Raw genomic sequence first — 11,433 nt, forward strand, 5'->3', positions numbered from 1 at the left:
GGAATTTCGTTTTCATCTGTGGCAAGGTAGGAAACAGGTTTTCATTCTTTATTGGCTTCAGTGGCTTGTGAAATCATACAAACAGAATTTTCTTTGGTAATGCTATACAGTTCTTCCAAAGGGACATCAGAGAATACACACAGCCCTGGTTAGCAAACACTCCAATTATTTAAAAAATCTTATATCCTTTTTACTCTGTCAGTTTCCATTCAGACAGTTTGTGGGAATTCTGTCAATTGTTTCCTATTAGCGATAACAGACTTCAGAAATCTCCAAGGCAAGTTCCAGACATTCACTGGTTTCGTGACAGGATTCAAAAATGCTGCAATCAATGTCACAGTCACAGTTACAGTCATTGTTGGAGTGGTTTTCACTGGAGGTATGGTGATATCTATAGGATGGACAGCACATATTTATCAACCAATTTTCACAGGTATTAGGCAGCATTATAAGAAAGTCCCAAAATTGGCAGAACAAGCAGGCCAGGATAAGAGATGCACATTCATCTAAGAAAAAAGAAAAAGAGTGAGATACAGGAAAGAAAGAGGGCTTGATTCACTACCATAGTACTCCAAATTTAGGCAGATGTAACTACATTTAAATGAGACCCAGAAGTCAGAGATCCCTGCAGACAACAAACTAAGCTTAAAATATAATTTTGAAAAATTACAGACGTAAAACATATTACATAAAATGATGTCCTGTGTTGTTTGGTCTGGATAGAAAAAAACCCACCATCTTTTGGATGAAAGTATTCCATATGAGTGAAACTCACCTTTGTACAGAGGGATTTAAGTAGGGCTGATGCCCTGGGCTGGCCCTCTGCATAGGCGTGAATTTCACTCAGTGAGGATACTCTCCATTGTACTACATTATTACAAAAAAGCACAATCATATCTCTAGTGTGATGCCAGTAATTCCACTCATACACAGCATCTGCCATAAGCTACAGCAGGGGTCGGCAACCTTTCAGCAGTGGTGTGCCGAATCTTCATTTATACACTCTAATTTAAGGCTTCGCGTGCCGGTAATACGTTTTAACGCTTTTTAGAAGGTCTCTCTATAAGTCTATAATATATAACCAAACTACTGTTATATGTAAAGGCTGGCCTGCTGGGACTCCAGGCCCGAAAGCAGGATGAGCAAAGGCTGGAAACCAAGATTGGCAGCTGAGGTGAGTGGAGTAGGTGGCTGGTAGGCCTGAGCAGGGCTGGAGGCCTGGACCCTGTCTGCGAGAGATCCTCCAACCGGAAGCAAGGTGAGTGGAGCTGCATGGTAGAGACCCCTGCTGGCGAGGGGCCAGCAGCCAGAACCCCAGAGCAGCGACTGGCTTGGCCTGCCGCCACTCTGGGGTTTCTGCCCCCAGCTCCTGCCAGCTGAGGTCTCAGCCCGCTGCCAGCCTGGGGTTCCTTCCCCCCCAGGCCAGCAGCGGGTGCTGAGTTGGACCCGCGGGGATCCGGCTGGCAGGAGCAGGCAGCGGGAACTCCAGAGCGGGGAAGGCTGAGCGGCTCAGCCCGCTGCGGCTCTGGGGTTTTCACCGGCGGCTCCTGCCAGCCGGGGTCTCAGCCCGCTGCCAGCCTGGGGTTCCTTCCCCCCCAGGCCAGCAGCGGGTGCTGAGTTGGACCCGCAGGGACCCCGGCTGGCAGGAGCCGGCAGCGGGAACTCCAGAGCAGGGCGGGCTAAGCGGCTCAGCCCGACCCCCGTTCTAGGGTTTCGGCTGCCGGCTCCTGCCAGCTGGGATCTCAGCCCGCTGCTATCCTGGGGGAAGGAACCCCAGGCCAGCAGCCGGTGCTGAGTTGGACCCGCGGCGGGTCCCGCAGGAGCCGGCAGCTGGCAGCGGGAACTCCAGAGTGGCGGCGGGGCTGAGCGGCTCAGCCCACGCCACATGCCAGGAAAAATCGGCTCGCGTGCCAACTTTGGCACGCGTGCCGTAGGTTGCTGACCCCTGGGCTACAGAATAGATTTTATTTTTTTCAGATAGGAATTTGTAATTCAATGTAGAAATCCTCAGTCCCAATCTTGTACCCCTTCTGCAGGCAAAACTTCCAGTGAGGATTTTGCCTGCATGTAAAGATTTCAGGATTGGGCCCTTGGTGTTGAAATAATAATTTTCTGGGCTGTCAGCCCATCAAAGCATTTTAGGGCCTGATCTAATGCTCACTAAAGCCAACAGAAAGAGTTCCACTGGCTTCAGTGAGAATTGGATCAGGCCCTTAAAGTCTGCTAAAAGCTTAGTTATTAGTTGTTCAGATGGAAAGGGTCAGTTAGGATGCATATGATGCTGTATAGCTAAATCACAGAATTATGGCAGATGGATGAGGATTTAGATGAATTTATGGGTGAGAGCAGAACTCACTTGTGGAGTGGTGTAAAACAGCACAGATTAATCACATGCTTCTAGTCTGATTTTTATAAGGAGTCTGATTTAATAGATTCACAGATTCTAAGACCAGAAGGAACCATTGTGATCTTCTAGTCTGACCTCCTGTATAAAACAGGCCATAGAACTTCCCCAGAATAACTCCTAGAGCAGATCTTTTGGAAAAACATCCAGTTTTGATTTAACAATTGTCAGTGATGCAGACACCAGTACAACCTTTGGTAAGTTGTTCCAATGGTTAATTACGCTATTAACAAATTATGCCTTTATTTCCAGTCTGAATTTGTCTAGCTTCAATTTTCAGTGAAGTTCAGTGAATGCTAGTTTGCAACACTTACCAAAAAGGGGGCGGAAAAGGAAGAGTACAGAGTAGAGTTAACACATTGCAGTTTGGTATTCTATGCTCTGCCCGGGGTCACAGTTCACCCTCTCTCTTAAATAGGCTTTTCATCTTCTAATTCACATGCTTGTTAATTTTTAAAAGGGAAAAAATGTAGAAAAAGAGTATCAACTAGGAAAGATACATTTTAAAGGGAAGTCGTTTTCTTTCCAGCATTGTGTAAGGGAGTAACTCTTACGTATCAGCAAGCATCAGCCCCAGAAGAACTAGCTCATGACTAGAGTAATTGTCCTGTAATAAGAACAGGAGTACAGACTAACACGGCTGTTACTTTGAAACCTGTCCTGTAATGTTGCAGGTGCTTTGGCAGCCACTTCATACTTACAGGATATATAACATGCCCCAGAAGGTTGCCTTAATGTGCTCACCCAGGGTCTGATTTCCCCGTGCTCGGCCCCTAGAATTGGAGCCAGATTTTCCAAACAGCTCAGCTCCCATTTGTTAGCGTTGAAGCAAGATAAGGTGTTCAGAGGCAAATCTGAACTATTTGGAAATTGGCGGAGACGCAGTTTGAAGTGTGGTGGATTCTGCCAATGATTTGCACTTCCAGTGCATTCACTTATTTCGGAAACCCTAACATGACCTTTTCCCTTGCTCATTCAGCTTTTTGTTTCTCTTTCTCTGTTAGTTGTTATTCTTCAGCTATACTTGTGGTGATACCATATCAGAAGCCACACTTGACTGCACCTTGCAATGCCTATCAACAAAGGTTTTTGTCTTTTTTTTTCCCCCCCCTCCTGAAGGATCAACACAAGTAATTTTCAGGGCCCAAATCTCTTTACATCTTTTTTTTTTTTTTTATTTTTTTAAGGAAAATATTTCTCAGTAGTGAGAATTGTTTCCACTGGTACTTTCAGGAAAAAATATTGGATGTTATCAAATTGCTTGCTCTAGTATGACAAACTGTCAGATCTTACTCAGCTGCATTTGTTCTGTTGTGGCATGATATATATCATGTAACATAATGCAACATGACCAGTGAAGTTAACTGAGAAGTTCACATCCAGAAAGTTTCCAGAAGAATTTTTTTTAAAGCTTCCTTGATAAAAAAAATAAAATAAAAAAAATCACTCCAACTTCTTTATTTTTTTTAAAAACGTCTATTCAGCAGGTAGAATAAAGCATAAATAGCATGTGATTGAAATTCTTTCCGTAAGTAGCATATCATTGGCAATGTTATCAATTTTAATACTTATTTCAATATGTCAAGATCTATTTAAGTTCAGACAAGCACAACTAACTTCCCAGTCAGTTCTGTAGAATGAGAATGACTAGATTTTGGTGATACTTAGTAAATTCATGCTTATATTTTTTTCTGAGTAAATGAACTGAAATAATTAGAAAATTGAAACATTTTATAAGGTGACACTGCTGCATTTAATTGTATGAAATTTACAGTGTAGAAAATGTAATCATTTTATCCAGTAGTCCATGGTGTAATTAAGACTATTCTTTTTAGGTATCTTATATTTATGAAATTTCCCCCTTGCACCTTGATAAGATATATCAAATTAAAAATAATACAGCAATTAGGGATCTTTTCAGTTTTTTCTAAAATAAAAAAATAAGATTTGTTTTCTAATAACACAGATTTTCCTGAATTTATTAACCTTACTGGTGCTCACATAATCTTCTGAGAATAGATATAGTTCTTAAGGGTCTACCCAGGAAAGGGACCACAGAAAAAGCACAAGACTTTAATAATAAAGTAATGTTTCAGCACAAAGTCTGTGATGTGCAGTAAAGATGCTTTTAAATTCCCATCAGAGCACACACCATGAACTGTGCTAATGGATGTAACACATCTTGCAAAATCTGCATGTGTGAGGCTTTTTTGTTCTGTTTTAAGTGGAGTAATGTATATAAATAATAGATATTAGCAATTAAGCATCCATTCCTATGCATTCATTTATATATTTGAAAATAAATTAGCCACAAACTGCACAAAAGAAGATGCAATCTCCTGTTTTCTCTTCTGTTTTCCCTGCTGCTTGTGAAAGGCATTATTGCATTTATCTCAGTGAGAACAATGACCTCAGCTCTCAATTTCTACATTATTAGATTAATTACCACAAAAGAACTATTTTTAATAGTGTTCCAGGTCTGCCTTTGCTCTACATTTTCTTGCTCTTTGTGGCTTGTGGATGTCAATCCATCCTTAATTCATACTGCTGAGTCTCGGTATGGACCTGATCCAAATCTCATTGAAGTCATGGGCGTCTTCTCCATTGACATCAGTGGACTATGGATCAGACTCTCCTAGAGCAGTTTCTGCAAAGTGAGCCAAATTCTTCTCTCAGTCATAGCCAGGTAACACTGCTGGCTTCAGTGGGGTTCACTGGCTTTAGGGTTTTTCCATGGCTATATCAGAGAATAGGAATTGGCCATATGTGTGCCTAATAATCAGCTACAATAACTAGTCAGAATAGATTGAATGAAGTGTTCAGTGACAAACACAAATCTTGAGTTTCCTTGGCTTTCTTGGCTTAGGTCCAGTTCTTAACATTCTTAATTGAGCACAGATTGTTTTCGTTAATTTCCTTTGCTTTTCGTTTTTTAACTGTGTGAAATCTGTTATTTACTTCACATATGTACCACTCCTGTGTACCAGTAACAATTTACGAGACCAATCCTGTAATCACTACACAGGTAAAACACCCATTTGTGTTGGAACTGCTGGATCAGTCCCCCTTAATGGAATAACTACTTCACCTCTTTAAAGAAGATTGAATGCACTCTGATATCGCTAGAAGTATATGAAGCACTACAATTATTACAGAATCAGTGATACAATATATCATAATGGTTCCTTTGGAGCATTGTGGTTTATTGTGTTGATCTGTACTTAGTAGTTCTTAATGCAAGGATCATTAACATGATATAGCTGACACGTTTCAGCTTTATTATAAAATGCCCACATAAGGAACTTTAGTCTATGGAACAAGAGCATCACAGATATGTCTATGAGCATATTTAGGACTAGAACCTCAGCTGCTGTAAATCAGCGTAACTTCATTGACTTCAGTGTCGTTATGCTGGTTTACACAAGATGTAGTCTGTACTAAGTCTACAGAACCTGGGTGTTCTGCTTTGGTGCATGGATATATGATGGTTAGTGAAATTCTTATGAAAGCCAATGATTGTGTTGGCACATTAATGACTTGTGTAATAATGAAAGAGAAAGAAATAACTTGTTTTGTTCATATAAAAGAAAAACAACCCCAAATAATAGCCACATGCAAATTTTGGACTAGCAGCCAAATACATTTCCTTTTAGAAAGTGCGAACATTTCTTTGGGTTAGAGGTGCACTCGCAAAGTATGCAAAAGCCATGCAAGTTCTGTATTTTAACAGCCTTATATAGCATTTTGCTTTCAAGTTGGGAGAAAACAGGTTTTTAAAAACCCAGTCATGTGACGTACTGAGATAAACATTAGTATTTTGCATATATGGGATCATATTGGCTAGCAAAGGCAGGCCAGAATCAAAAGCCTTAAGGCCATGCTTCACCTAGGTTCAGTAGCACATGCCTATATTTAAGCACATTGAAGTCAGTGGTGCTATTACCAGGCTTAAAGTTAGGCAAATACCTTGTCGAATCAGGGCTTAAAAGCAGCATAAGCAGGAGGCTGGATTCTGCATAAGTAGGGGCAGACTACGAAAAGGCCTCTTCACTGAGATCCTATGTGAGTCTTTGCAGCAGGCTCACAGCAGCAGAATTGGGACTGGGTGAGGGGAAGGGAAGGGGGAAGGAATGGACCCACAACTATATGGATCCAGCAGGCAAGCCACTGTGCATAAGGGGTGTTCCATGCTCTTAGGCGCAGCTGCAGTAGCAATAACAATGCTATTCTGCTGCCTGGGGAGAAGGAGTCTGTCCCTCCAATGCCTACTGAGCATCCTTATGCAAAGACTATTTCCTAAGACCCATGCACAGGCACAGACATGTCCCCACTGGACTTAAATTCTCGTATTGTGGCCCGGCAATAGGAACCCTCATGTCATGGGCACTTTAAAGCAATCTTCCTTAGATTCCCAAGTCTAGAGTAAACAATCTCTAGGACATCTCACGATTGCTTAGTTTCGATTCTTTAACTTCCTGTCCAATGTTTAAGCAGGTGTTTCAGGGCACTCTTTAAATGGATATTATCTAGAAATCTGCTTACACTTAATCTGTTTTACAAAACATACCATCACTGTCTCTCTGATGAACTGATGCGTCATTTTCGATGTAGGTGAATTGTGTCCTGCACTTCTCAAGGGAAGATAATGATGATGTACTAGAGTCTGACAATTTCTTCTCATTTTTGGTGTCCTTGGATGGAGCGTCTGTGATGCTGAATTCCGACACTGAACTCATAATACCTTTCATAGGTTTCTTGTCTTTATGTTTTTCACTTGTAAGCTGGTTATCTGGGGGAAGGGAATAAAAGGTCTACATGTAGTACTAAGCCAATGGACCAAAGGAATGACATTTTCAGATTTTCCCAACCTGTGGACCCAATCCTATAAGCCCTTACTCCCCAGCCTTGGCCTTACTCATCATAGTTGTCCCAATGACTTCAATGGGAATATTTGCCTGGGAAAAGTGTATTCAAAAAGTAAGGGTTTGCAGGCTTACAGTTTAAGGTATTCTCCTACACCCAGAGAATTCAGTGGAAAAACTACCATCGACTTCAATGGGGCGTGATCAAACTAGGCTATACAGACTTTTATTCAAATGGAATCGAATTGGAGTGGCATGCTAGCCGTTGCAACTATAATTCTTGGTAGTCAACTAGGAGGCAAAAAAGTTATCTTACTACTTTTCAATTGCATCACTGTTTTCTTTAGACTGGCAGCCAGCTACATGATGTACAACTGCATGTAGGTGGTACCTGTGTGCAGTTGGGACAGCACGAATTTTTTTTTTTTTTTGCCCTGGCTCATAATTTTCTTGCAAAGAGAGCCAGGTGGTTTCTGATTAGAACCCTTACGCCGTGTTTCAGGACTTCATTTTCATTTGTGCCTTGGATGTCCTAGTTCTGGGGACTAAAAGATGGGCTATAGTAATGTGAGAGATACAGCTTAAAAACCAGGGGGGAAATTATGACTTTCCAAATAGGTCTTAATTTTAAGGACCAATTAGGGAATGGTTTAAGATAATTTTGAGCTCAGTCTTGCCTTGAGGAATGTCTCAGGCACTAGTAAACTTGCTCTGATATCTGCTTTCTACCTGCCCTCCAATGTGACCGAGAGGCCAAGAAACATAACTAATAGTCAGTCTCACTGGTACTGGGATGATATAACCTCATCAACTCTTATCTCCAGTTGATTAATGCTGGCACCTCACATCACACAAAGCCTTACTTTTTATCTAACCTAAATCTCATGATATGCTTCCTCTTAAGCTATATACAGAAAATCAATCTCTACAAACAGCTCAGTTTTGCAAACATTTAATTCTAAGAAGAGCCATAAAGGTTTTCAAGAAGCTGGGCTGCCTTCTGCGGCAAGGATCCAGAAAGAGATCCTGCATATCATTTCCCCCCCCCACATACTTTTGCTCTGTACTGTATAATAAGGAGCAGCTAAGGAAAAGGTTGATAGCTAGAGAAACCTTGATGATTATAGAGATTGCAGTAGCTATTTACTTACAGAATTAATTAACAATCAGTTTAAATTATCACACATAGTCAGCCTGCATGTAATTTAAATTGCCTGTACACGAAGTAATTCGCAGAGACCAAAAAGTTGGCTAGAGGTTAGTGAAGTATAAGAACATGGGGAGAATATCAAGTTGAAGTACGGGGCTGTATATTTTACTTTTTAACGTTGAGCCCTTTTTTAAAGAGTTTTTTTTTAAAAGAAGACAAGGTACGCTACAAAGGAACTCTGGAGTGAAAATCCCTCCTTGGTCCACATAGGCTTCTAAGGGAGCAGAGCTGTTGTTGGTAAAACTATTTTTATTATTACTAAGGGGTGCACACTCCATAGCTTCTGTAGCTCCTTGCCTCCCTTCATTCCCTCCACCAAATTTCCAGTATGCACCCTCCCATCCCCCTCCATTTCAGGAACTTCCTGCAACTCTCCCCCCATCCTCTCTGCCAGAGGTTCCGTGTGCCCCTCATTGCCCCCTCCTGACATACCCAGGGTCCCCCATTTCCCCCCCATACCAGCTGCTCTGTGTATACCCATTCCCACTTCCCTCCATGGCAGGGGCTGTGTGCCCCCATGCCAGGGGCTCTGTGTGCCCCCCTTTCCCCATACCATGTCTCCCCAATCTCCCTCCCCCCAGAGGTTCTTTGTTCCCCTCAGTCTCTCCTCCACCCATTCCCGGGACCCCGTTTCCCCCCATGACTTCATGTTAACCGCATTCCCCTCTTTCCTGCTGTGCACGCCATTCCATCATGCTAGGCACTGTAGAAACACAGAACAAAAAGACGGTCTCTGCTCCAAAGGGCTTACAATTCAAGCAAAAAACAAGAGACAACTGGTGAATACAGGCTGACAAAGGAGCACAAGGAAACAATAAGGCAGTATTGATCAGCATACTAGACAGTGCTTGCAGCACACCCAAGCTTGGCTGTTGTCAATTTTTTTGCAGGCATCAGGGCAAAAGAAAACGTTAAGGAGGGATTTGAGGAAGGACAATGAGGGAGCTTTGCAGGTGTTTAGGGGGAGCTCCTCCCGAAGTGTGAGGGGCAGCACAGGGGAGGGCTTGTTTGAAAGTGGGATTTTGCTAGTTTAATAATATACCCTTCCTGAAGATAACCATCTCTTTCACATCAACTGCATAAAATCGAACATATATTGATTCATTGTCCAGCCTGGTCAGTCCAGAATGCAGTAAAATTGACTATCTTGGAGTGTATTTACAAGTGCACGAACTGGCATTTTCCACCTTACATAGATGAGGGACTAATCAAAAATGTTTCTGCCATTTTTATTTGATGACACTGTACTATGTAGTATCTCCAAGTAGGAGAGGCTTAAAAAAAAAGAGGATGCACAAATAGAGGTATCAGATCTCTGGAGGAAGCAATTTACTTCTAACATATCAGTAAGCTTTTCTCTGACATGGGTTTTATTGCATAGTCCACACTATAGTTATCTGACAAAGCAAATAAAAGACGTGCGCCTGAATATTCGCTGATAAGTACTGTGATAAGTACGCTCTGGTATCCAGTGTGTTGACTTAAACTGGAGTTGCACAGGTGTATCTGAGCAGAATTTAGTTTTCTGTGGGTTACAGAAATGTTCTGAAATGTTAGAACATATTCAGGAAAGTGAAAGTGTTACAGGCAAATATGGAAGTCTCTACACCAGCAACCTGATTGTGCTTCGATAAAAGTTAAAGGCAACGCTCCCATTGATTTCAATCAAACTTAGAATCAGTGACTTTTCCCCTCAGGTCATATTTTGTTTCAACTGATATGTTAATCCCAGTTACAAGTATTTCAAGAAGCAGGTTGGTTTACTACCATATACATCTTGTTCAAACTATAATATAGGTGTACAGATATAGATATAGATACAGATATAGATATGAAAATGTGGATGTAGGTACATATGTGGGTGAATCTATTTTTATGAGTTGCTGATGATAGACCCGCCTACAATTGAACAAATATTGGCTCTCTTACATTAAAGTACATTTTGTTTCATTTGAATGCTAAAACAAATTCTCAGTTGAAAGCCTGGTTTTCAAAAAAGGCCAGTAATTTTTTTTTTTTAAATGGAGATATATCCCATCTCCTAGAACTGGAAGGGACCTTGAAAGGTCATTGAGTCCAGCCCTCTGCCTTCACTAGCAGGACCAAGTTCTGATTTTGCCCTAGATCCCTAAGTGGCCCCCTCAAGGATTGAACTCATCACCCTGGGTTTAGCAGGCTAATGCTCAAACCACTGAGCTATCTCTCTCCTCCCTGTCGGCCTCCATCAATGTTTCCCCCACAGTTGATGGTCATGACCAATTGCAGGCACAAGGGATAGAATTTAGACAACTACCTGATTTGTGGGTGCAAAAGACATTCACTCTCACAGGTCACTCAGGTCCCAGTCTTGCAAACAGATCCATATGGGCAGACCCCTACGTACCCACTCTGAGACCCACTGATTTCAGAATGTGCAGATCCAGGAGTCCATCCTATGCAGAGCTTTTTGCAAGATGAAGCCTAGTTAGAATTTTGATTTCTATCATTTGCACCAGCATTTGTTGGTGATCACAAACTAGTGTTTGACTGCAAATATAGAGGCCAGGTTGAGAATTGGACCCTTTCAAAATTTGCCCCTAACATCTGAGCAGGATTTTACTTTTAATAAGAAAACAAATATGTCAAGTGCTCACTTTGCCCTGTTATGTAACAATGCACTCGCCCTCACAATACACTTATTGCTTCAATGGAACTAGACTGAAAAATCAGATGGAAATAGTCAATAAGTGCCAGTCTAACATTTACTGCATCCACAGACGGCTAGTATTCGTGCTTCAAGTCAAGTTTTATCCTTGAAGTGCGTTTGAGGAGAAATCAAAACTAGAAATATAAATGCATAGACACAACCTGAATTTCTCAGTACAGCACCGTCAAACAAAAGAGTAACAAAAGATGCCACTCAAGGACTTCTGTTTTTTGAAGAATACGACATCTTTGAAAATACTACAGAGAGTCCT

General features: G+C 41.6%; 1 protein-coding gene across 1 annotated transcript in view; it reads right to left on the reverse strand.

The window, feature by feature from the left end:
• Positions 1 to 246: 246 nt before the first annotated feature.
• MDFIC2 (MyoD family inhibitor domain containing 2) overlaps positions 247 to 11,433 on the reverse strand; it is a 34,018-nt gene continuing 22,831 nt past the window's right edge. Inside the window, exons 3-4 of the mRNA XM_029911191.1 lie at positions 6,972 to 7,193; positions 247 to 506 (exon numbers count right to left, since the gene is read on the reverse strand). Coding sequence (XP_029767051.1) covers positions 247 to 506; positions 6,972 to 7,193 — 482 coding nt within the window. The remainder of the gene's footprint in view (positions 507 to 6,971; positions 7,194 to 11,433) is intronic.

The sequence above is a fragment of the Terrapene carolina genome, unplaced genomic scaffold (assembly GCF_002925995.2).
Source record: "Terrapene carolina triunguis isolate 2854851 unplaced genomic scaffold, T_m_triunguis-2.0 Scaffold89, whole genome shotgun sequence".
NCBI lineage: Eukaryota > Metazoa > Chordata > Testudines > Emydidae > Terrapene > Terrapene triunguis.